Source organism: Neophocaena asiaeorientalis, unplaced genomic scaffold (assembly GCF_003031525.2).
Source record: "Neophocaena asiaeorientalis asiaeorientalis breed wild unplaced genomic scaffold, Neophocaena_asiaeorientalis_V1.1 scaffold134, whole genome shotgun sequence".
Taxonomy (NCBI): Eukaryota; Metazoa; Chordata; class Mammalia; order Artiodactyla; family Phocoenidae; genus Neophocaena; species Neophocaena asiaeorientalis.
Genome location: NW_020185339.1, coordinates 6,239,225 through 6,266,351, shown reverse-complemented (window position 1 = coordinate 6,266,351; position 27,127 = coordinate 6,239,225). Strand labels below are relative to the sequence as shown.

General features: G+C 34.8%; 1 protein-coding gene across 3 annotated transcripts in view; it reads left to right on the top strand.

Moving 5' to 3' along the window:
- The window catches only part of NAV3 (neuron navigator 3), a 356,590-nt gene that overhangs the window by 290,342 nt on the left and 39,121 nt on the right, over positions 1 to 27,127 (top strand). For all 3 annotated transcript variants that reach the window (XM_024736709.1, XM_024736708.1, XM_024736707.1), the window contains exons 21-23: positions 3,282 to 3,305; positions 5,490 to 5,567; positions 14,619 to 14,702. In XM_024736709.1, coding sequence (XP_024592477.1) covers positions 3,282 to 3,305; positions 5,490 to 5,567; positions 14,619 to 14,702 — 186 coding nt within the window. The remainder of the gene's footprint in view (positions 1 to 3,281; positions 3,306 to 5,489; positions 5,568 to 14,618; positions 14,703 to 27,127) is intronic.

Here is a 27,127-nt window from a genome sequence, read left to right as displayed (position 1 = left end):
TTCAGTCCCTGGTTGGGAACTAAAATCCCGCAAGCCACGCGGTGTGGAAAAAAAAAAAAATTAAAGTGTTTAGGGGAAAAAGATTATTATTTTTTTTAAAGGACTATTAGACACTCTTTGCTATTATGAGGCAATATACTGCTCTTCCTAACCATAAATATAAACAGTCTTTAACACCATCATTTATGCAACTTATAGAATTATGTGTTTTGATTAAAAATATTAAACTAGGGCTTCCCTGGTGGCGCAGTGGTTGGGAGTCCGCCTGCCGATGCAGGGGACACGGGTTTGTGCCCCAGTCCAGAAAATCCCACATGCCGCGGAGCGGCTGGGCCCGTGAGCCATGGCCGCTGGGCCTGCGCGCCTGGAGCCTGTGCTCCGCCAACAGGAGAGGCCAACAGCAGTGAGAGGCCTGCGTACCGCAAAAAAAAAAAAAAAAAAAAATTAAACTAACAAAGATGACTTGTTGTAAAGAACATTTACCTGTCAAATTACAATATAATAAATCCAATTGAAAGGATTATTTCTTCACATATAACTCTTGAAGTCTCTACCAATTATAATTTGGTAAAATTTTCCAAAGTACCTTGTTATAAAGCTGAGTAAATCATCTTACAGAATTTTTGAGCAGAAAGATCCAGGGAGATTACACACTGGTTGGAAATCACAGAGCCAATCTGACCTGCCAAGCTGTTACCTTTGGCAGGCTTTGAGTTTGTATGTTTGTTTTTAAATCTAAGCCAACACTGAAAAAATATGGAGTTTTACCTAAAAATTCAAATTTCTCAGTTCCTTTTGAAAGTAATCGGAATATCTAGCAACACGGAAATGAAATTCCTCCAGGTTTACAGCATCGCCCCTTTTCGATGTTGGCGTGTGAATTCAGGCAAGACCCAGCCTCCACCAATTCTCTTCCTGACACTGAAGCTGAGTTTGCACTGTTAGTTATTACTGTGCTGTTGCATTTATTGCAGGAAAGAAATACTCCTCAGTATCCATATCTATATGAAAAGTGGGGAAAACAGATAACCTAGGAAGGCTGTGTAATTTTTTTTTTAATACCCAGGGCTCTTTTTATTCTTTGTATGTCTAGTCCTGTTAAACATTTAAAATTTTGATCCTTGCAATAGGTGTTTTCTGAGTGGCTGTATATTAAAAATTGTATTGAACCCGTTTTGTACTTGGAATCTAATTTGTATTGATTTAATAAGAGTGAGCGAGGGCTTAGTTAGTTCATTGTGGAGCCCTTCAGCATATTTCCTAACACATAGCTAATACTAAAGTAAACATTTTTTGATTAGTAAATTTGAAAGGATGAATGAATGGCCAAGTAATGGCTTACAGAATAAAGAATCATCTAATATATTTTTATTTAGGCAAGGTGTTTTATATTGTTTACCACCCTTGAGGACATTGGGCCAGCTTCAAAACCATCATTTAAAAATGGCAAGTAATCATATTCCATCATAATGTCATCAATCCATGCCTAACCCGCTGAAAGAAATATTAATATTCTGGCTCATTGCTTCAACTTTATGGTAACACCTACCCAGTGTTGCTAACCACAGGATATGAAAGAAGGCAAAGATTAAAGAAAAAGTTAGTTCTGAAAAGTCAGCAAAGAGAAAGTCATTCTGTACAGTATATATAGAATTAATATGTGATGGTTATGCATGTAACTAGTGTAACTTATTCAGGGCTTTTTTAATGAAAAAATGTGATGACTGTCTTTCTTGACTATTTTTTTTAAATAGCATACAATGCTCTTTTCAATATGCAAGTTACTTACTGAGTATCAGTTCTGTATAATCCTAGCAAGCCTAGAAGCAGGATTTGGACAGAATAAACTGGCAGTAAATATGCAAAATACCAGGGAAACCAAATAGTCAAAGTTAATCATGCCGTATGTCTCAAGGCAAACAACCTCCAGCTTTTGATCCATGAAAGTTTTATCTTAAAATTCCTTCATTCTGTCTGATTCAAAAATCAAACTTTATATGAAACATTGAAATTATTATAACTTAAAAATATTGAATCTTCACTTTAAAAAGTTGAGATATAAAACATTAAATCTTTATGTCAGAATTTGTTTTTAAAACAGTTTTCTTATAAAGGCTATTAGGATTCTACTAGTTAACCACTCTTCATTTAACCACTATATTAATAACTGTACATATTTTTTAGGAATAAAGAAAATATAAGATAGAAAAAAAATCCAGTTTAAAAGAGATGCTTATGCATAAAAAATATCCTGAGGGTTATTTTACTTTGTTTTAGTTTATGTTTTCTGGAGGAAAAGAAGAGATAAAAAATGGTTTAGGTACTTCTGTGTCAATTAATCAGGAAATGTCTCGAAAGGAGAGATAGGAGGTAGGAGATTGTTTTTCAGCTTTGGATCTGCTCAAGGCAATGAACAGACTTGTAATGTTCAGCAATATTATGCATTCTCCAGCTTTTTCCAGAATGAGGGAGCTTCCCAAATACAATGGCGCACGTAATTCATTTTCTGGCATTTTGCAGCCCAACATGAAGAAGAAAAACAGAGCTAGGAGTTTTCTACAGCTGAGGCCAAAACACCCCTCAAGGTCCTACAGCAGTGCTCATTTCCATTATCTGTGGAGCCAATGTTTGTCAGCCACTTTTATCACTGCCTTACCACTGGGGGTTTTAATGTTTTGCTGACTTGGAGCCCAATAAACTTATTTAATGATCATTAAGAAAAGCAAATAAAATAGAAACTAATCAGCAGATTTTCTGTGGTTGTCAATATTTTTCCTCTAGTCTTATTTGGCATTCTTTATGATCTATATATCACAGAATAAATTTCCGACTCCTAGGTCTTGGCTAAAAATCTCTGTGATTTCAGAGTATAAATTTCCTAAAATCTGTATGAAAAAAAGATCTACTCTATTATTTTTTTCTGCACTCATATTTTTTAAAGTATAATTTTATACCTTTTTTTGTTTATGGTCTGGATCTTAGGGTAACACCATTTTTTAATTCTATCCTTTGCTTTCAAGACATAGTACATATCCATAAATCAAATAACTGATATTTTTAAAATACCATTAGGTTTATATATAACGAAATATTCATTTGCAGTCCTAAAGGTTCCTGTTTTTACTGTTTTAATTTAATAATATCATATTTTACCATGTTCTTATGTTAGACCAAAATAACATTTTAAATACACAGTATAATTATTTTATTCTTTTATACTTGTAGAATGAATTGACACTAATTATTATAGTTAAATTCTTTTTCCTTTTTTTCTTTTACAGGCTGAAGAAAAGGCTCATTCAGAGGTAAAAACCTTGTAGTATTTTTACATTTGACTGCTTTCGTTTACATTTATGATGAAATGAGTGTTTCGACCACTAGAGGGCTCTATGATACAACCCATAACTCTCCAACACTGCTAATAGAAGTGACCCAGCTAGTGATAAATGGTCTTGGATATTTCCTCTTAAAAGAAAATGTAACGAAGTTTTTAGAAGCAAACTCTTTTCTCATGTTCTAGCTTGGAGTCTTAAATCAACATCTAATAAGCTGTCTCTAGCACTTACAAATCTTTGATGGATGAATGAATGAATGTGTGGTCTATTATAGTCTCTTCCCCCACTGCCTGTTAGACTAAGTGCATAGGATTAAGGCAAGTATTGAATTTGAGGCACTAGGCCGCCACAACACAATTTACCAGTATCCCAGCCCATCTATTGTTTGGTGCCAGGACTTTGCTGCTTCTAATCACTTGATGTATAGTGTAGTATATTGTTCTAATCACGTACATTTCACAAATATTTCATTGCAATCACCTACAAATCAGATTGCAGCCTGGAGAGAACATTATTTTTCTTTCCCTTTGTATAAGAGCTGTCCTGGCCAAGGAGAGCAGGGAGACTTTAATTAGGCCTTTATTCAAGGTGTGCTAATGACTATTTGATTGGTTTTACCATGAGCAAGGAAAAATGCATTGGTAACAGCCTCTGCAAAGGAATTCTGCCCTTTGAAGTTTTATTTTATTAGACTTTTAAAGTAAAATTTGTGCTGTATTTTTAAAAAATTGAAAAAGTATAAATTATATCAATTTTATCTTTATAATTGCTAGACCAAAGAGTAAATACGGTTTTGAAAAACCTAAACTATTTACATCTCACGAACATGGCAATCGACCACTGACCGCAATATGTATAGCTACTAAGGCATAGAAATACCACATCTGTTTGTCGTATTAGTAGTTATCCGCCTCCCCTTTAATTATTTATGCCCCATAGTAGGTTATGATTCTTTTTTAATGATTTATATTACTTTAAGTTTTCCTAGATTCTATTTTAAAGGAAATCTGATCATGTAATAGAGACTATTAATTTGAGAAAGCTCTTTGAATTTGTATTGTTTTAAGAATAAAATAGATGTTCTCTGCTTTCTGGAACCATTTGCAGTCATCATTTGAATGCAGCTCAAATGCTCTTTGGGTCTTTGGGTCTGGGTATATCTCTTTTTTTAAAGGACAGGAGTCAAATGGAATCACATTTACTAAAATTATGTAAATGTCCCCTGTCTCTAATTCCAGTTTAAAGTTTAGTTCTTTTTTAGAGTCTTTTCAGTATTTACCACCATTTCTTCTCCACAAAAATCTAATGGGTAGGAAAAAAAAAAAAAAGACAGTTAATGAACTGTGTCAAGAATGCTCTTTCAAACTAAGGTAGTGTTTTGAAAGTTTAACTACAACAATAGAAGACTTGTTTTTGAAGAAATGAGAATCATCAGAGTAGAATGTTTGGCACCTAAGTAACTAAAATCCCTTGAGACCAGAAGTATACTTGTAGACTTAGTCTCAATTGCTTATGAATATCTTAACCTTACTAATCACTGTCTATATTTCACGGAAACATGAAACATGCAGATTAAACTGTGGAAAGTGCTTAAATTAAAATTTTAAGTATGATATATACTCTCATCTTTTTCTGGTTCACTTTTATTTGAGTGTGGACCTAACCAAACAGGAAAACATTTTAGCATATTTATGTTGGTGGTTCATCTAGCCGTTTTTACAGTATTACTGATTTTTCCCCTTTTTTGAAACTATGGATAATCTGTAGCAGCATTTCTGCCCAGAGCTCATAGTAACTCACTGAAAAAAGGGCATTATAACAAAGACTTGGGAAGGCTTCTCTAAGTGTTAGGAATTAAAACTCCAGCCAATAAAATTATTTTCAAATATGGAATCATTAAATGTTGAATTGGAGCCAACTTTCAGTGACTGCAGGATATTCTACAGCTTCTGAGAAGTTGCCAAAGTATAGGAAATAAAAATAAACATACAAAAAAATGGATAGAAAAATAAAAAGACCCAGAAAAAATATATATGTATATTTACTGGGGGTAGGATGAGCTAATTATAGTATTGGCTTTTTTGGATTGAATTCTTAGTTTTAAGTTAAAATCTACTAGCATATTGATTTGATTTTTTTTAAAATTACATTCAGCAAATCCATAAACTACGGAGAGAGCTTGTTGCATCACAAGAAAAAGTTGCCACTCTCACTTCTCAACTTTCAGCAAATGTAAGTCACTTTTGATTTTTTTTGATATATTAAAACAGATGTTTATATAGTAAATGGGATAATTTTAGTAACAGACTCACAAACTTTAAATGTCCAAAATTATACAGACTTTAGGTCACTAAATAGTGGGACTTTCCCGCACGCTGGGTAATCAAACGTAAATCCACATTGATGAGGAATCACAATGTGGTTAAAGTGGCTTTTTGTTTCATGTAAAGTTGGAAACATTAGTAAAAGCTACAAGTCCTATTTCTTTTCTTATTTCTCATTGTTACCAACGCCCAGTCCCACATACGTAAGACTTTCTTCAGCTCCAAGACAATGAGGGGTTGACAGTGATTAACTGTGGAGTATAAAAAATTCTTGTGCCCTGTCTCCTTCAGCACAATTTATTGGACAATTAGTTAAGCAGCCGGTTAATTCTCTAAATTTGGGTTCCTTAGCTATATTATAAATGAGCTAGAGTTCTCTCAAAAACCTTGGTAGCCTCCTTATAGCAGTTAAAGCAGCTGAGGATCGCAAAAAATGATGATGGCAAAAACCATCAGTTATATTAACATTTACTGAAGATCCTTCAGTGTGCCTGGAGTATACTCAGAGTAGGAGCAGAAATAAAGGCGAACATGTGGCATTGTGCCTGGCCCTAGGGAACAACAGTGTTAGAAGCAGCAGTGAGGGGTGAGGAAGCTCCCGCTATTTTGCCATATGTCCTGACACCTTCACTCAACATCAGTCTGCTCACTTCCACCGGGTGGCTTTGGGCCTGTTCCTGCCTCACCACTCTGCTCTTCGTGGAGTTCTTCCATCTGCTCAGCAAAGCTTAACACAGCAAGAGTGAGCAAATGTGGGCTCACTGGGTATGATTTAAATAAGAGATTTTTTTTTTTTTTCGGTACGCGGGCCTCTCACTGTTGCGGCCTCTCCCGTTGCGGAGCACAGGCTCCGGACGCGCAGGCTCAGCGGCCATGGCTCACGGGCCCAGCCGCTCCGCGGCATGTGGGATCTTCCCGGACCGGTGCACGAACCCGTGTCCCCTGCATCGGCAGGCGGACCCCCAATCACTGCGCCACCAGGGAAGCCCTAAATAAGAGATATTTTAAGAATAAAAGTTATTGTGTAATATATTGGGTTGGCAAAAAGTTTGTTTGGGTTTTTCCGTACCATCAATAACCCAAACGAATTTTTTGGCCAATCCAGTACCTTCCACAGTATATAAGTAAATCATTTCACTCACAATGCATTCATTTTAGCACTGTTTTTGAATTAACTTTATCTTTTTAACTTTGGGAGAATCAAATGAATTTGGGATTGGCTATATTTATTTTTTATAGATGTTGTCAGGGGATTCTTAAAATAATAGCAGGTTTTAGAGAACTGTTTAGACAATACTGGAAGAGAACAGTATTATTTAACCCATATTTTTTGTCTAAGAATAATTCTTTAATAGTTCAGAAGCCACTGTAAATTTTATACTACAGGCTATATGTATAGTAGTATAAAGCACTCCTGTCTAGATCCCTGAATTTGTACCCAGAGGACATATTGCAGTGTAAAAGCCGGAACACACTGGGTTGTGTTTGTCTGCAATGAGGAAGGCTCAATGACAGGCCCTATGCTCTGGATAGTAAAGACATAAATGTCTTGAACGATTACTCAGAGTTTTGTTTTATTTTGTAAATGTCTCTTGCATGGACTTATATATCAGTTGTTGGATTAATAAACAGCTGCTATACATAATGGAATTTGGGCTTTTACCCAATATTGTTTATACTGTCTCCATTTAAAAAGTAATACAGTTGACCCTTGAACAACATGTGTTTGAACTGTGCAGGTCCACTTATGCATGGATATTTTAAAAATCTGCATGTAAGTGGATCCACACATTTCTAAATATCTGCATATAACTGGACCCGTGTAGTTCAAACCCGTGTTGTTTAAGGGTCAACCATACACAATCCATGGTTGGTTGAACCCCTGGATGTGGAACTCACAGATGCAGAGGGCCAACTATGGGACTTGAGCATCCATGGATTTTGGTCCTGGAACCAATCTCCCACAGATACCAAGTGACAAATGTACGTGTATATTGTATTAAAAAGAAAAACTGAAATTAAAAGAAGTGTTTAATAAAAGATATATATTCGTTTTTCCCTCTGAGATTCCCATTCCCATTCTTGGTTATTGATTTCTTGTGTTTCCTTTCAACATTGTTCTTCTGTATACCCCTGAATACATATATACAGAACACATTTGCAAAGGCTTATACACATACACACATACACACAGAAGGAGCCAAGTTCTAACATAGGAGGACAGTCCTGGGGGACAACTCGATGCCATTGTTTGGAAAGGTACCAAACATTTTACAAAGATGTCAGCCATTGGCTATCTGCCACTTCTCTCAAGTCATGCATGCCACACTATTTTCACTGTTGTGTTTTCACGACTATGGACTATGTATTCTCAGCTGGGCATTGATATGATCGTCAAAGAATGAATAGTGTTTCTTATGGTGGGAAAAAAAAGTACTCTTTTCTTTTTAAAGTTCTCTTCTTATGCATAAAGCACAGATATATACAGAGTACATAAACAGGTATCCAGCATATCTGTGATATTAAAATGGCCATGGAGGAAGGGGACAATTAGGAAAAAAAAAAATCTATAATGTCTCTCTAGGGGGTGATAAAGAAAAAAAAGTGAGAAACATAAAATTAGAAAAATCGGTGCCAAATTGATACATTTGTTTAAAAAGTGCTAGTCTTGGAAAAACGATCCAACTGTCTCCAGCCTTCCCTGTCCACATCTTTGTTATCATTAGTAGTACATTTTATGCGTGGATGGGAGCTTAATATATATGCTATTTGGTATGTTCTTCTTCTTCTTTTTTTTTTTTTTTTACTTCATAATGCATTTTAGAAATATTCTCAAATCACCTCAGACCCACACAGAAACCTGTACATAGCAGCTTTATTTTTTAATAGTGCAAAAATTGGAAACAACCAAAATGTCTCTTAATAGGTCCATGGATAAACAAACTCCGATAGATACATCCATACCATGGACTGCCACTCAGCAGTAAAATTAAATAACTATTAATACACACAGCAACTTGGATGGATCTCAAGTGCATTAAGCTTAGTGAAAAAAAGACCAATTTTAAAAGGTCGCATACTATATAATTCCATTTATTCAATATTCTCAAATGACAAAATTATAGAAATGAAGAACAACTTAGTGGTTGCCAGGGTTTAAGGAAGGTGGTCACCTCTCTCCTGAGAGTGGGTGTAACTAAAAGGGTAGCAATAGGAAGAGCTTTGTGGTGATGAAAGGTGGTTATTTACATGTGTGAATCTTCATATGTGTACCAATAATGAATTTCTGGTTTTGATATTATACTATAATTTTATAAAATGTAACTATTGAGGCAAACTGAATAAAGGGGTACAAGAGTCCTCTCTGTACTCTCTTTGAAACTTCTTGCGAATCTGTAATTATTTCAAGTTTAAAAATTAAACACCTAAAGATCTATCACAAATTTTTTAAATTAAATTTAATTTAAAATTTTTTAAAGTGATGTCTAGTTTTTAATTTCTTGGGAATTTGAATCTTATTTCACCATTTAGTGCTTTTTTTATTCGGTGGTGATATGGATTGTTACAGCTTTTTACCATCAGATAAATGTATTGCTGAAACTGTCAAAAGATAAAAGTCAGAAGATTCAGGTAATGAAGATATATATTATCTTCTATTCTTTTACAAAGCAGTTTATCAAAATTTACTTTAAAACTATTGCAGTAACTAAGAACTTGTGTAGGTGGATGCCTGTATAAATGTTTATAAAATAATTTTAAGGTCAGTCCTATTTTAAACATTTAATAGTATCATTATAATTACTAGGGATGGAGTCTTGTATATTTATGTTCCTTTGTATCTTTAAGGATATAATCTCCTTTACACATTCAGAAATTTGCATTATTTATAAGGCGCAAACCATCTTGAACTCATTCTCTTTAGCACTTAGTTTAAAATGTCACTTTAGATTCAGTGCACCATTATGTCATCAAAGGATTTACTTGAGAAAACACTTGGTTTCTCAGTTCTAAGAAATACTGCATTTAAATTTCATTCAGAGTGTGTTTCACGTCATTGCCTCTGAGTTAACATCTGTTGATGTATGTAATATATGCATATATTTTAATATACTTGTACAGAAATGAAATTAATTATAAGACTGAAAAATTTTTCTGTCGAGTTTCTTCAATGTAAGTGAAAAATTTTTTTTAATCTTGTACATTTCCTGTTTGGAGGTAAAGATATGCCTTTTATTTATTATTTTATTCAGACCACGAGTAAACTTTTTACTTTTTGGTGAAATGGGATCACTACAATGACCATTGTTGTATAGAAGTGTAATAGCCATGATTTATAAAGACAAACTACAATGTTTGGTTCTGTAGAAAATATCATTAACTGTTATTATTATCGTTTATTTAGTAATCATTTTAAGATCCAGCTATTCAGTTTTACTCAATATATGAATAATTCTATCAGGACTTAATTGGTTTTCCTTAATTTGGGCTTTTGGGGTTTTTTTTCTTTTTGTAATTGATGTGTCACATGTCTGGACCTGGCAGCATGATTATATTTTTATGGAGTCCAGACAATAATCTGTGTTTTAATATTTAAATTTGAAACATCTGTTTCTCTGCTTTTTCTCCCCCTTTGTTAAAAGGGGCAGTGGTAAGTCAGAAAGTTATTCAGTCAGCTCACCTCTCGTTTGCCTGACAGAATATGACCTCCATTCAGTAGAAGGTACGCTGAGCCTTTCCCTCCCCTTGTGAAGTTCTCTGAGCAGAGCTGCAGCAAGCCTGGGAAGCCTCTTTATAGAGCTGTGTCCACTAGGATGTCTGGAGAAAGGAGAGAGGGTATGTTGGCCAGCGCTATTGCCTGGCCTTCTTTGAATCAATACCCCACCAACAAACAGGAAGAGAACAGGAGCCCCACAGTCCAAGGCCCCCGGGAATGTATGGTCACATCAGACAGTCAGCCAGGTGCCCCCTGGCCTCTCACCCATACCTTCATGCTGCCAAGCCAGGTGGGATGCATTTAATGTATTTCTTACAAATCTCAGCCCTTAGGTAATCTGGAAATGGGCACTAAGGCTAGTTATTGCTACCACTTTTCAAAAATATCGCTGAATGAATGTGTAACCAAAAAAAGTTTATTTTGTTTTTTGTGTGTTTTGTTTTTTTGCCTTTCAGTGCAGAAGTCTTCTAACCACAGATCTCTCAGGTGTTATTTTCCTTGGGATTGTGTCCTATATCTTTGCTCTATTTAATATTTTTATATAGTCTGGCAGTTACTTTTGTTTTTCTGCATCTCCTTTAAGGGAAAACTATTTTGCACATAATTAACAATGACAGACACTGAAGGGACAATTTTATACAGTAAAAGAAATATGAAATCTTATTTATGATAGTTTCAGAGTCATTTTCAGTTCATCTAACTATTGAATTTCAAATGTAAAGTCATCTATTTCTCTCTGTCTATCTAATCTGTCTATCCCCATATACATCTATGTAAAGAGTATGTTTTATTTGGTTGATGGGCTGTCACTGAATTCTGAATGAACAAATGCAATGCAGGCATTTTTCATAATGATATTCCATCTTATTTTTTAGTACCACAGTTTTTTACATGTCTATTCAGATTATGTTATGTGATTCCAAAACTAAAGACAATATGTACTAAAAATATTTTCCCTTAACTAGTATTCAGTCTTGTCTATTTTATTACCTTCACAGACTTCACCTAACACAAGTAGGGAATATTCATCAACATATTGATACAACTTTACTGTGGCTTGAAAATTATGCAGCTGCTAAGACAAAAGTCAGAACCATGTAAACTATGATTAACAGTCCCCCTAAAAATCCACAGTTCTTTTAAAGTTATCATTTTACAAAGTTTTTAGACAAGATATATTTTCCTATAGTTTAATCAGTCTTACATTCCATTTTTTTCTCCAGTAAGGTGACAAAGATTATCACTGGTATAAATGCCTTCCTTTATTTTACCTATTGTAGTGCCTTTCCATGAATCCAATTGGTGCGAAAGTTGCCCTTTTATTAACTTCAAAGTAACAAAGCTATTATGATAAGCTAAGTTAAGGGGACATAAACTTAAAGCAGCATTTCACAATCATACTTTTAACAAACTTTTCACGGAGAACAATGTGACTCAAATTAAAATGTTCTTTTGTAACTAGTTATATATGTTCTTGTAAATAATTAATGAAGAGCAATTTTCCAGATTGAAAACTGACCTTCTAATGGTGAACATTTTATATTTACTCATAGATACCAAATACAAGCAATATATTTGTGCAGCCTGTTCTTCACAGTCCTGCTTTCTTTGTCATATTTTTAATTCCTATTAAACTGATAAAATACGCACAGCTGGTAAAATGAAGCAATTTTCTACAAGTATATACATTCAAGGACTCATTGTCCAACAATTAAACCTTACAGTTGTTTGGGAGAATTGAAACTTTTCAATGTTATGTAGTCTTGCATTTCTTGTAGTGAATATTAACAAAGTTCTTCTATTTTAGAGGAAAACAAGCAATTTTAGCTTTAGAATTTAGTAACCCACTTTATCTTCATAGCAGGATTATTTTTAACAGTCTAAACTGGAATCAGCACTAATGGTCATCATGGACAAATAAATTATAAATCACACAGAGCAGTGCTTTACAGCAAATTCTAACTCCTGCTGCACACCACATGGATGAATCTCAAAATACAATGTTAAGCAAAAGAAAACTGTCACCAAGAAAATCATGCCATGTGATTCCACTCGGATAGTTTTAAAAATAGGCCAAGCTAAAACATAGTGTTTAGGGATGCAAGCTTAGGTGGCCAAACTATATAGGGAAGCAAGAAAGTAATTATAACACAGGTCACTCTAGTGGTTATCTTTTCGGAAGGGAGAGGGGACAGAGATGAGGAAGGGGCAAGGGAGGACTTCCAGGGTCTTCAAATCCTCTTTCTTGACTTGGCTGCTGAGTGCATGAATATTCGCGACGATGAACCAGTGAGCTGTACATTTTCATTTTGTTCACCTTTAACATAGTGTGAAGGTTAAGTATAAGAGAAAGTGGGACATAACCTTATGCTAATTTCTGAGGGTACTAATTCTGATGTAATGACAGTCCTTGTCACTGGAAAGGTTTTGAACTATTAGATACTATTTGTTTTTTAAAAAGAGTGTTATTTATCTGATTAAACCTGCTAACAAACCTTGGAGTACAGTTCTCAAGGTCGCGAGTATGTGTGTGTCTGAGAGAGAGGGAAAGGAGGAAAGAGGGAGAAGGGAGTGGAAAAGAATAGAGGCTTTTTTTGGTTATTTAAAAGAATTTTTTTATTGAAGTAGAGTTGATTTGCAGTGCTGTGCCAATCTCTGCTGTACAGCAAAGTGACTCAGTTATATAGAAATTCTTTTTTTATATTCTTTCCCATTATGGTTGATCACAGGATATTGAACAGTTCCCTGTGCTATACAATAGGACCTTGTTTTTTATCCATCCTATATATAGTAGTTTGCATCTGCTAACCCCAAACTCCTAGTCCTGCCCTCCCCCACCCCCCTCCCCCTTGGCAACCACAAGTCTGTTCTCTATGTCTGTGAGTCTGTTTCTGTTTTGTAGCTAGGTGGGAAAGAATAGAGCTTTACTTACTGATGGATTGGAGATTAATAGCATCTTCTATAAATCATCTTTCTCTATATTATAGTGTCAGGAAAACAAAGGCATCCCAGGATGAGCTCAGAGCTAGGAACAAAGACACCTTTGTATCATGATGCTAATGGAAGGGACTTGTACATTCTAGCTGTTACCAAGAATGGAATAAACTTCTGGCTGTTACTAATAATGAAATAAACTTCTAGCACCCTAATTCTTAGGACTCCTGTGATCCACTTGATAATAGGTACCTCAGCCTTTCAGCTCTGCTAGAGTTACAAGGCGATTTATTTTAATTGCAGCCTCTCACTCCCTTCTCTCAAAAAAATAATCTTTTGGCAAATTTTCCCCCACACATAGTTTATTATAGATGTAGGTTGTAAAACATTCTGTACTTGTATCTTTTTATGGATGCGATAAAATTGGAGAACATACCTGTGGTTCTACATCAAGCCACAGTGAGAGGTTGACGTTTCTCTTCGTGCATAATATTCTGTGGGTCAAGCTGTTGCATGATAGCATGTCAATAGAAACTGGCCTATTTTAGAACTATAATAAGATTTTCAAATACTTCTTAATCGTAAGAGTTACGGTTATGTACTGCAATATGTATAATTCTCTGAGATTTAAAATAAAACCCCAGAGCCACAAAAACTTAAATAAAATATAACTGAATATTATTTCTAGCTGGCCTACCTACATTTCCTTAGTGGAAGGGAAAAAAGTAGGAATAAAAGCCCTTTTTATTGAAAAGAGTTTGGAAAGTGAAGACAACTCTTTTCGATTCAATTCTTTGTTAGTGGAAAAAGAGGAACGATAATGTTATAGCTGTCAGCAGATTTCCGGCACTTGGAAGAGAGCATCATTTCAATAGAGGAGCTAACAATGTCTTCAAAGGTCATCATGCAGGTATAAGAATGAGGAACATTCGTCCATTGAGTATTGCCGCGACCTCCTCTTGGGCTTTGAGTCTAAAAACTTGGCAACTCAGAACTTTATCCAGTATTTTGGGTATCAAATCCTCCATGATGTGCAAGTTAGAAGGTGTTTTTATTTGCAAAATAGCATTCCCTTTCAGAAGTTGAACTCATTAAATGTCAAGATTGAAACACTGATTTTTAAGCTGAGGTTTAGAAATAATAGATGAAGATGTGTGTTAATGGAGAGTCAGCACTGAAAGCCAGACATGGCAGTCATAGTATTTAAAGAGTAAGAATACCTGAAATTAAGCATTTTGTAAAGAGAAGGGTTTTCATCCATCCACATAAGGTTCTGACATTTAAGATATGTTCCTTCCGTTTTGTTCACAGGCTCACCTCGTAGCAGCTTTTGAAAAGAGTTTAGGGAATATGACTGGCCGACTGCAAAGTCTAACCATGACAGCGGAACAGAAGGTATGTTCAGGAATTGCCACTGGGGCTTGAAATAAGGTAGGAAGTTGCATAGGGTGTTTAAACAATACCTGAGATGCAGCTCCTTAGAAATAATACTGAGAAGATCCGTTCTAAAGTAAATTGGAACAATGGCAAGATAATACCTTTTCTTTTCGGATTTTAATTTAAAGACTTATGATTCCGATTAACCTATATTTGAACACACACACACACACACACACACACACACACGTTCTTTTCAGGCAGTCTATTATTTTACTTCTGACTGGAACTATTGAAAGAATACCAAATGTTAAGAAAAAGAAACAGGAGAAGAGTTAGAATATTCTAGGAATAGTTTAACGCAGTTGATGAGAATTGCACTCTGACAAGAATTTTCACAAATTCATGGTCTATAAGCCCAGTTATAGACCATGGCTGTGATCTGAGATACTCATGAAGAAGGCCCGAAACAGAGGTTAGGGCTTTCTAAAGTAAGGGGCTTTACGTTACAGTATCCACGAGACAAGGAACAGTCCTGCATAATTTTGGAGTAACAAGACTAGTTGGCATCTGGGGATGCTGTCTTTGAAGTAAAGCTAAGCTACATCAAAAGCTTTAAAACAAACCTGAAGGATTTTATGGAGTAGAAGAAGGAATGGTTTAAAAAAAAAAAAAAAACCAACAGAGAATTTGGTTCACAAAGGCAGAAATATCAAAAGGTCCACACTGGATAGAAAGAATCTGGACACTTTCCATATGATGACCAGTAACTTACCTCCCTGCCATTAATTTGGTGGCCCTAACCTGAGTCCTTGGATGAGTGTCTAAAAAGTCTTTAAAATTGTGTGGAAATATCTGTAAAAATGGCATATGTGCATAATATGAGCAGATTTCCATGGTTTTCATCTAATTTTCAAAGAGATCCATATCTAAATAGTTTTGGATAATTTCAACTGATGTAGAATCAGTTCCTATGTCTTTCCATAGGAATGGCTTCGATTTGGGCTTCAGTTCTGTAAAGTATGGCTTTGGCTTTAAAGAACTAGCATGTGTTATTGAGTTTTGTCAGTTTACTACTTTTTTTAAAGTTAACAAAACAAAACAAAACAAAACTGAACAGTCCAATTAAACCAAAAGAGAAAATCAAATATTCCTATAGTTGCCTGGTATAATTATAGAACTGTATTCTGTTTGCCCTTATCTTTCATTCTCCCATTTCGTAGCTCTCCCCTGCCCATGAAAGAGAACACTGTCCATCCCTGTCAAGCCTGTTCTGAAAGAGAAGATAACAAACTCCTTTGACCACATAAATTTTGTCTTAATCTTTTTGGGGGTGATACAATTTACCATTTCACTATGTAACATAAGAATTCAGCAAATAGGATTACAAGGCCTTTTTAAGGGCATTCAGGTGGGAAAGATTATAAATGTTGGAGTCCAGTAGCCTCAAGTTTGAATCTCGGTGAGGTCTCTCAAGAGCTGGAGAATCTCCCTTTCGTAACCCTCAATTTTGTCATTATAGAAGTGGGAGTTATAATAACTACCTTGTAGAATCATTCTGAGGAGTGAGATACTGTAATATGTCACAGGTAGTGGAAAGTCAACAAATGTTACCTTTCTTTATATTTCTCTCCTTTTTTTCCTTAAAAAATGTAAGAAACCAAATTCATCATTGGTCATATGCCAGGCATATTGCTAGAAATCATGGTTAGTATTTAAGTCTCAATATCTTTAAGAAGTCAAAATTTATATATTTTGCCTCTCCATATTTCCTTCAGCTCTTTTTTATTTGTAGGCAAATTTCTCGTAGAAATTGGAAATATATACATGTTTGTTAATTTATAATGTCTATGAAAAATTCCTGAATATTTTAGAATACATCTCCATAATACAAAGAATTGTATAATTGTTGCACATTATCCTTGAAGTAACATTGCCAAAATTGTAAAGTTTTCTCGGAAGATATCATGATGTCTGCAATTGCCCTTGCCATTTTTTTAACTGAAAGTAGAATGGTTGCTCTTTTAATTGAAATATGTATACACACAAAACGATGCTTATTTTATTTTATCAACATTAGGTTTTTTAACATTCACATTAGCATTGTATTTTATTAACAATGTTTATTTCATTATATTATTTATTTAACAATGTTTATTTTAGTAATCTGAGATTTATAACTTGCTTTTTTCCAGAGTGGTTTTGAGAATCTTATAAAGTTTATTGGATTATGATATAACACAATTCAATGACAGAATCTAGTGAAAACCAGTAGAGGAATGTATATAACAAGATGCTTGAGCCTAGGTAATTACCACCCCAAAGTAGAAATTCACTGAACTGAATTGATTCTCAAGGAAGCTAAGGCACAAAGGGAGATTGCTTGGCGTGTTTAGTTTTCATTTGCTGACCAGAAGAGCATAATTTAGATTGAAGAGACAAACTTTCAGACACTGAATTCAAGGACAAATTTATTGTAAAATTTCTTCAGTTAGGGTCATGAAATAACAAAAGACAAAATCTCTGTTCAAATAGACATTTCTCTAAAAGCTGAGGGCATAACATTTAATCGTATTTCAGGAAAGCCATTTTCTTCAGGGAGCTGAGATAAAAGGGCATATTGTTCTCTGGTGATCCAACAATCCTGGGAAAAAAGAGCAAAGAATATAAAGCAGAGGTTTTGAAATTCTGTTCTAGACTTCCAAGGTTCCTTTGTCCATTAGTCATGCACCAAAGTTATAATGAATTTCTATTGTGTATGAGATACTGTTCTAGCTACTGAGAATTCAGCAGTGAAATACACACACACATACTTATATCCTAGTTTATAACTGGTTATAATATAAAATAGAGTTTATATTCTCATAGGTGACAGAATATGATAAAAATATAATTCAACTATATGGGAATTTCAGGTGAAGATAAGGACTACTGAAAAATTTAAAGCTAAGAATGAGTATATTGGGAAGCAAGGTAGGATGCTAACACATGAAGAACCAAAGGCCAAGGTGGTTGCATGTGCTTGGGTATCTACTTAAGAAGTAGATAAACTAGAAAAAAGAAAGAAAGAAAGAAAGAGATAAACTAAACTAGGACTCAGATCCAAGACTCCTTCTTCAGTGTGTGATTTTCAACAATCATATGGCATTAATAGCCTGAAAACTGTATCAAAATTTTAGTTAGGTTCATAGACCAAAATCACTCCCTTGAATAATGTTCTAAATTTTTTCCTTGCTTCCAGATGCCAAGTCACACCGATTCTCTTGCTAAATGTATGTGCCAAAACACTGCTTTTATATACTTGTAGCCTGGTAAAAATAAATAAACAAATAAAAATAAAAGAAAGAAAAGACATGTATGAATAACTCAGGAGGCAGAAAATATGAGGTGCAATTAGAAGTATAACAGGACAATGTCCTGAGTGTTCTCACAGAGAACCATTGCATTTTCACACTAGTTTTGGTGTGGGGGTGGGGGTGAGGTTTTTTTGTGTGGTTTTTTGTTTTGTTTTGTTTTTTATTGAAGTATAGTTGATCTACAATGTTGTGTTAATTTCAGGTATGCAGCAAAATGATTCAGTTATATATACAGTTATAGAATAGTTATATCTATTCTTTTTCAAATTCTTTTCTCTTCCAGGCTATTACAAAATATCGAATGTAATTCCCTATGCTATACAGCAGGTCCTTGTTTGTTATCTCTTTTTTATATGGTAATGTGTATATATTAATCCCAAACTCCTATTTTTTCCCTCCTCCCCTTTCCCCTTTAGTAACCATAAGTTTGTTTTCTATGTCTGTGGGTCTATTTACATTAGTTTTAGAGGAGAGGTGGCCAAGAGGAGCCTTGTCAGGCTCTGGGAGGATGAAAAAAATTAATTCAGGAGAGATGGAGGGCCGCTTGTCATAGAGGAAGGAACACCATGAGTGTGAACGGCAAGGAGGGAAATTATGGGAGACATTAAGGGAAAAAGAAGGAATGTGGAGGGAAATGTGGAACCAAGGCTTGAAGGATATCTAAGGAATCCGGTCCTTGGAAACAGGGAGCCATTCAAAGATTTTTGACACTAGGCTCACATGATAAAAGTTAGTTAATGAAGATCAGTCTAGCAGCATTTCGCAGTAGTTTAACAGCATTCCCTGTAGCTGCCAGAAGACCATGTGTTATGGAACAGTAAATCTATAAATAAGAGTAATTAAGATAATTGTCAGTAATGCTGCCCAGAGGGTGATATTATCTCTAGGTATCCCCTATACCTAAGGCTCAACAGATTGTGATGGTGACATAGTTTGATCAAGAATTTTACCTGGATTTCAGGTCCTTGTCCCTTAACTAGTACTTTTCCACCAAGATTCTTTAAAAGAATTAAGACCGAATGCCCTGAAGCATCTATTATATGTGATGAAACAGCTTCTTTTCAGTGCATCTAGAGTGGTACTAGCTACATACCATCCGTATCAGAAATGAAAAAATTGTCACTCAAATTATAGTTCAGGGTTTTATTTTCTTATGCTGCAATAAAGGTCATCAAAATGATAAGAATTCTGCAAATCTATATTTTGATGAATGAAATTTTTACACAACTACTGCTAAATCCTTGCAAATTTACTAAGGCTATGTACTCATTGACAATTAGAAGACTTTCATATCACTTCCTTATATCTGTAGTGCCAGAGGCAATTAGAACATATGTTAAGGTGTGGTAGGTTAGTCTTGTTAGAAGGTCAGAGCATGACCGAGGAATACACTTTGGTTTGAGTAGTGGAGCTCAGATGTTGATTCTATGCTAACTATAAAGTCTAGGGTTTGCTCATTCTTACCTCTGAAACTACTTTTTTGGATGACTCGATGAATAGACACTTAAATGTTAAAACTTAGAAAATTCAAAACCAACTCTCTGGAAATAGATAATGTAGAAGCTAAAATTTTAGTTGAATTGTATCTTTACATTAACTCCTAGTTCAGGTTAAATATTTATCATCTAGAAGTGTTTTTAAAAATTTATCACTAGACTCAGAAAATACATTCATTAGCCTTTTACGGCATAGGATAATTTGAATCTGTAAGTTACTTATGGATTCAAGTTACTTGTGCTACTGGGGTTTGATGAATTCCGTTCATTTAGTTAGAACCAGGGCTGGCCAGGTTCTTTCAGCAGAAAACTTCACAAAATTTCAAGACACATACGAAGGGTTGGAGAGTGGGGTGTGTTCAAAGCAACTATAGCTGGATAATGTGAGCTTAACTGTGTCAGTGTGAGGAAGCAAAAGACTGGTTTAGTGGAAAATTTTTAAGAGCCTTGCCTAGAAGGTCAAGTAGAAGGTCAGGCTGGTTGATGAGATTTGTTGCCAAGCTGTGAGATTCTCAATAAGGCCTGTGTCCAGGCGAAATTTGGAAAGAGGTCAGATGTCGTTAGGAAGTTAGGTTGGAAAAACACGGAGCAATGCCAGTATTATGACACAGTATTTGATCATTTGATCACTTTACTTTGCAGCATTTCAAGTCTGACCTTGATAGCTTGTTTAGCCTCAGAGACATGTACAAAACAGTTAGAAGAGATACTGACTCCATCCAGCCTCTTTTACACAAGAAATTCACATGGACTACATTACTGGAATCTCACGTGGTCAGCCTATGTTTGGGGCATCGTTATCTTGAATGGCTCATTGTAGGTAAATGAAATTTGAGTTCGGTTCTCACGTTTTAAAGTATCATTTTTGAAAAGTGGAAAATATCAATAAAATATTATCTGATCATCTTATTCCCAAGACCCTCTGAAGAGTTACTCCAGCCCCAATCTTCTCTTTGGGAGAAGAGTAGGAAACTGAAAACTACTAAATTAGAGGAACAAACTTCAAATTCATCTCTTGATGGTATCTATATTTTCCAGGTTCTTTCTGAAGGTTTAATAGGGATTCTCAAAACTTAAGTTATCTTCTATTAGGTCACCTTGAAAATGAAAAGACTATGTGAAAATATTTCAGATTATCAAACGATTTTATAGTTGGTTATCTCTGGAACTCACTTCTAATTATTTTTCTAATCCACACTCCCTGCCATGGCCAAAACTAAAGCAGGGGGACCATAGTTGTCCTTGGCGGCAGCACTGCAAGCTCCATGATTATAGACATCTTAGAGAATATGTACCTTAAAAATAAATGTGAGCAATCAGCTATAATTACAAAGGGGAAAAAAGGAAGGCTAGAAATAAACTATTTAGAAATTTCTGTCTTAGTCCAGTTTTCATTCTAAAATGCTTTATATTCATAGCTATACACTTTTGGAAAAGAGAGAAAGGAAAACCCACTTTGTTGCCATCCAAAGGAAGTGATTCCACTGATTTAGCCACATTGAGACTTTCAGTTTATAATGAATAATAAAGTTATTGACGTTTTTAGTATATAGCATCCTAAGTGATCAGACACCCTCTTGTTTACATCATTCTTTGAAGGGAAGAAACACCTGTTTAACATAGACCAGACATTTGAACAAAATCGTCCCAACATTTACTGAGATCAGATCATAAATCAGGTGAAAAGATAAACTCTTCGACAGATAAATAAGCTGAATGCATTAAATGGTCTGGATGCATAGAGAAGGAACCTCTTCATTTTTCCTCAAAGGAAAACTAAGAGGTGTCATGTGAATGGAGACGTGTCACCATGGCCCTTAAGGGTGAAGGATATTCAAAGCACAGGAGGAAATCACATGGAAACACTCAGAGAAAGAGATAGTGCTAGTTTGAATGATGGTGAGGGTGGATCTCATTAACTGAAGTAAGAAAAAAGGAAGGGACTTTTGCAGATATGGAGAGATAACTAGTTCAGGTTTAACAGACTATCACTGTAGAATTTAACTATCTTTGTTTTTTTAATTTAATTTTTTTATACAGTAGGTTCTTATTAGTCATCAGTTTTATACACATCAGTGTATACATGTCAACCCCAATTCATCCTGTCATGACCCCCAACCCCCGCTGCTTCACCCCCTTGGTGTCCATACATATGTTCTCTACATCTGTGTCTCAACTTCATCCTAGAACACCGGTTCATCTGTACCATTCTTCTAGGTTCCACATATATGCATTAATATATGATATTTGTTTTTCTCTTTCCGAATTACTTCACTCTGTATGACAGATGTTAGATGCATCCATGTCTCAACAAATGACCTAATTTCATTCCTTTTTATGGCTGAGTAATATTCCATTATATATATATATACACCACATCTTCTTTATCTACTCATCTGTCGATGGGCATTTAGGTTGCTTCCATGACCTGGCTATTGTAAATAGTGCTGCAGTGAACACTGGGGCTCATGTGTCTTTTTGAATTATGGTCTTCTCTGGGTATATGCCCAGTAGTGGGATTGCTGGATCATATGGTAGTTCTATTTTTAGTTTTTTAAGGAACCTCCATACTGTTCTCGTAGTGGCTGTATCAATTTACATTCCCAACAACAGTGCAAGAGGGTTCCCTTTTCTCCACACCCTCTCCAGCATTTGTTGTTTGTAGATTTTCTGATGATGTCCATTCTAATTGGTGTGAGGTGGTACCTCATTGTAGCTTTGATTTGCATTTCTCTATACTTAGGGATGTTGAGCAGCTTTTCATGTAATCCCACTTGATCATGGTGTATGAGCCTTTTAATGTGTTGTTGGATTCTGTTTGCTAGTATTTTGTTGAGGATTTTTGCATCTATATTCATGAGTGATATTGGTATATAATTTTCTTTTTTTGTAGTATCTTTGTCTGGTTTTCATATCAGGGTGATGGTGGCCTCATAGAATGAATTTGAGATTGTTCCTTCCTGCGCAATATTTTGGAAGAGTTTGAGAAGGATGGGTGTTAGCTCTTTTCTAAATGTTTGATAGAATTCACCTGTGAAGCCATCTGGTCCTGGACTTTTGTTTGTTGGAAGATTTTTAATCACATTTCATTATTTGTGATTGGGTTGTTCATAGTTTCCATTTCTTCTTGATTCAGTCTTGGAAGGTTATACCTCTAAGAATTTGTCCAGTTCTTCCAGATTCTCCATTTTATTGACATAGAGTGCTTGTAGTGTTCTCTTAGGATGCTTTGTGTTTCTGTGGTGTGTTGTAACTTCTTTTTCACTTGTAATTTTATTGATTTGAGTACTCTCCCTCTTTTTCTTGATGAGTCTGGCTAATGGATTATCAGTATTGTTTATCTTCTCAAAGAACCAGCTTTGAGTTTTATTGATTTTTGCTATTGTTTTCTCTGCTTCTATTTCATTTATTTCTGCTCTGATCTTTATGATTTCTTTCCTTCTGCTAACTTTGGGTTTTGTTTGTTCTTCTTTCTCTAGTTCCTTTAGGTGTAAGGTTAGATTGTTTACTTGAGATTTTTCTTGTTTCTTGAGGTAGGCTTGTATAGCTATAAACTTCCCTCTTAGAACTGCTTTTGTCACATCCCATAGGTTTTGGATCATCGTGTTTTCATTGTCATTTGTCTCTAGGTATTTTTTGATTTCCTCTTCGATTTCTTCAGTGATCTCTTGGTTATTAATAGTAACGTATTGTTTAGCCTCCATGTGTTTGTGTTTTTTTACACTTTTTTCCCTGTAATTCATTTCTAATCTCATAGCGTTGTGGTCAGAAAAGGTGCTTGATATAATTTCAATTTTCTTAAATTTACTGAGGCTTGATTTGTGACCCAAGATGTGATCTATCCTGGAGAATGTTCCATGCGCACTTGAGAAGAAAGTGTAATCTGCTGTTCTTGGGTGGAATGTGCTATAAATACCAATTAAATCTATCTGGTCTGTTCCATCATTTAAAGCTTCTGTTTCCTTATTTATTTTCATTTTGGATGATCTGTCCATTGGTGTAAGAGAGTTGTTAAAGTCCTCCAGTCTCACTGTGTTACTGTTGATTTCCTCTTTAACTGCTGTTAGCAGTTGCCTTATATATTGAGGTGCTCCTATGTTGGGTGCATATATATTTATAATTGTTATATCTTCTTCTTGGATTGATCCCTCGATCATTATGTAGTGTCCTTCCTTGTCTCTTGTAACATTCTTTGTTTTAAAGTCTATTTTATCTGATAGGAGTATTGCTACTCCAGCTTTCTTTTTATTTACATTTGCATGGAATATCTTTTTCCATCCCCTCACTTTCAGTCTGTATGTGTCCCTAGGTCTGAAGTGGGTCTCTTGTAGACAGCACATATATGGGTCTTATTTTTGTATCCATTCAGCAAGCCTGTATCTTTTGGTTGTAGCATTTAATCCATTCACATTTAAGATAATTATCTATATGTATGTTCCTATTGCCATTTTCTTAATCGTTCTGGGTTTGGTTTTGTAGATCCTTTTCTTCTCTTGTGCTTCCCACTTAGAGAAGTTCCTTTAGCATTTGTTATAGGGCTGGTTGGGTGGCGCTGAATTCTCTTAGCTTTTGCTTGTCTGTAAACCTTTTGATTCCTCCATCGAATCTGAATGAGATCCTTGCCGGCTAGAGTAATCTTGGTTGTAGGTTCTTCCCTTTCATCACTTTAAGTGTATCATGCCACTCCCTTCTGGCTTGTAGAGTTTCTGCTGAGAAATCAGCTGTAACCTTATGGGAGTTCCCTTGTATGTTATTTGTCATTTTTCCCTTGCTGCTTTCAGTAATTTTCTTTGTCTTTAATTTTTGCCAATTTGATTACTATGTGTCTCGGCATGTTTCTCCTTGGGTTTATCCTGTATGGGACTTGCTGTGCTTCCTGGACTTGGGTGGCTATTTCCTTTACCATGTTAGGGATGTTTTCAACTAGAAACTCTTCAGATATTTTCTCGGGTCCTTTCTCTCTCTCTTCTCCTTCTGGGACCCCTATAATGCGAATATAATGCGAATATTGTTGCATTTAATGTTGTCCCAGAGGTCTCTTAGGCTGTCTTCAGTTCTTTTCATTCTTTTTTCTTTATTTTGTTCCATGGCAGTGAATTCCACCATTCTATCTTCCAGGTCACTTATCCGTTCTTCTGCCTCAGTTATTCTGCTATTGATTACTTCTAGTGTATTTTTCATTTCAGTTATTGTATTATTCATCTCTGTTTGTTCTTTAATTCTTCTAGGTCTTTGTTAAACATTTCTTGCATCTTCTCAATCTTTGCTTCCAATCTTTCTCCAAGGTCCTGGATCATCTTCACTATCATTATTCTGAATTCTTTTTCTGGAAGGTTGCCTATCTCCACTTCATTTAGTTGTTTTTCTATGGTTTTATCTTGTTCCTTCAACTGGTACATAGCCCTCTGACTTTTCATCTTGTCTGTCTTCTTGTGAATGTGGTTTTTGTTTCACAGGCTGCAGGATTTTAGTTCTTCTTGCTTCTCTAACTATCTTTTTAATTAAAGACAATTTATACTTACAAAATTCTCTAAAAGAGCTGCTAATCTGAATTTGGCTAAACTAATTATTTCATTTATTTTTTTCCCCACATTATATAACAAATATATTTCTTACTTAGTTATTCTTCTTTTGGGCTTATTGTGCCACACTGAGTAACAACTACCCTGCTAATATCTGTTGTTGTTAAAAATATACTTAAAATTTTAGAAAGTGATCATTCTTCTATTTCATTAAACACAGTTTTCTGAAAAATCAATATTACCTGAACATTTTACTTCTAATTAAAAAAAAATAGTTTTTAGAAGAGATTTCTCTAGAAAAGAGTAGAATTTTGACAGTAAAATAAGTCAGCCAACCCATAAAATTAAGCTAAATTTTTAGACATTTGTATGAGATTTCAATATCATTTTTCCTCTTTAAACCTAAAGCCAAATGTTTTAGCAGATTTTTAATCCAAAGTACAAGCACTGTTGATTTTAAATTCAAGGATGAAAATCTGACTTTATTTAAAATTTAACATTCATCTTAGTCTATATGTTATAAAATTAACTATTTAAATTATGTGATTCACTAAGTATGCACTATAGTTATTCTTTTGTGAATAAGTTCCTGGTAAAAGCAGAATGGATTTCCAATAAATATTTCATCACTTTGGAGATTTATTTTAAGTGGGAAATAGATTCAATTTTGGTACAATTATCTATTACTAGTTGGGCAAGTGACAGAATGTAGATAAAACTTGGAGAGACTGAGAAATTATGATGAATTGTATTTGAATTTGTCATGGTATTGGCAGTTTTCACAAACCTGTTCTTTTTCCTTTATGATAAATAAATGCAAATGAAATTATACTCAAGTATCTGAAGATCCATCTATGAATCCAGGAGGTCGCTATTGATTTTCTATTATGAGATTCTTTGACTTATAAGCTATTAAAAGTCTATAAGAGGGTTTGTTTTTTAAAAATACCTAACTGTCTTCTATCAGGAATATGTCAGATACTCAGAGAAGATAGATATGTGAGATGCCAAGTATCTATTCCAAACTTGGATATCGTTTCAGTTAGCACCATCTATCTTTTTTTTTAAAAAGTGTCTAAGGCTGGAATAGTCATTGGACATTCTCATGTATGAAGCAGTTTCCTGCAGAGGTAGTTGTCATGGTCCTGCCTTTTTTCATATATACTGGGAGACATTAAGTAGGGATAAACTGCTTACCATGGAGTGAAGAACCCAAGCCTGATTCTTTGGCTTTCTGCCGAAGAAAGAAAATGGAGAAAATGATGAATGACAAACACGTTATGGAGGAATTCTCCCTCCCCCCAGAGGCTGACAAAAATTCTAATTTTTAGGCTTGCTATCACTTCCAAGAAGGATACTCCTTGTATTTGTGCTCCTGATGGAAATATTGCTTCCACTGAAACAGCACTCCAGTTCCTTGTTGTTGTGTTGGTGCTGTTATCTTATCTTCCTAATAGTGAGTCCTTTATTTCTGATAAAGATATTCATTTAAATGACTATGGGAGATCAAATTTATACACGGATTTTCGTTGAGACATAGCTTCAAATTACCCTTAATTAAATAAGAAAATAGGTGTTTTATAAAAATTTGATTTGTAAACTTTTTAAATAATTTAACTATTTTAAGGACTATACATTACATATATTTCTATTCACTTTTTTAAAATTCCTGTATTGCTTTGGCTTGGTGAAACTAGATCTTCATAGTAGGAATTTTGTTGGATGAACAGTGCCAGAATCTAAGATGACATATGGCATTTAATAGGAGTGAGTTAGGAATTAATTCCAGGTTTTGTTCTTGAATGTAAAGAATCTATTTCCTAAGGGCAAAATAAATGAGAAAATCTAAAATCACTCATTTGGCAAAAACTCAGGGTTTCCAGTTAAAAGTAAATGCAATATGATGTACCAATGCAATAATAGTATTTATCTATGTAATATAATCATGGGTAGTATTAATAAGTTTGGTATCTGAAATGAGCAGTGTGATATCTTGTTTTATATGGTACTGGTCAGCTCTGGGTACCACCCTTTTAAAGAAATAAAGACTGTTCAGACCACATGTATAA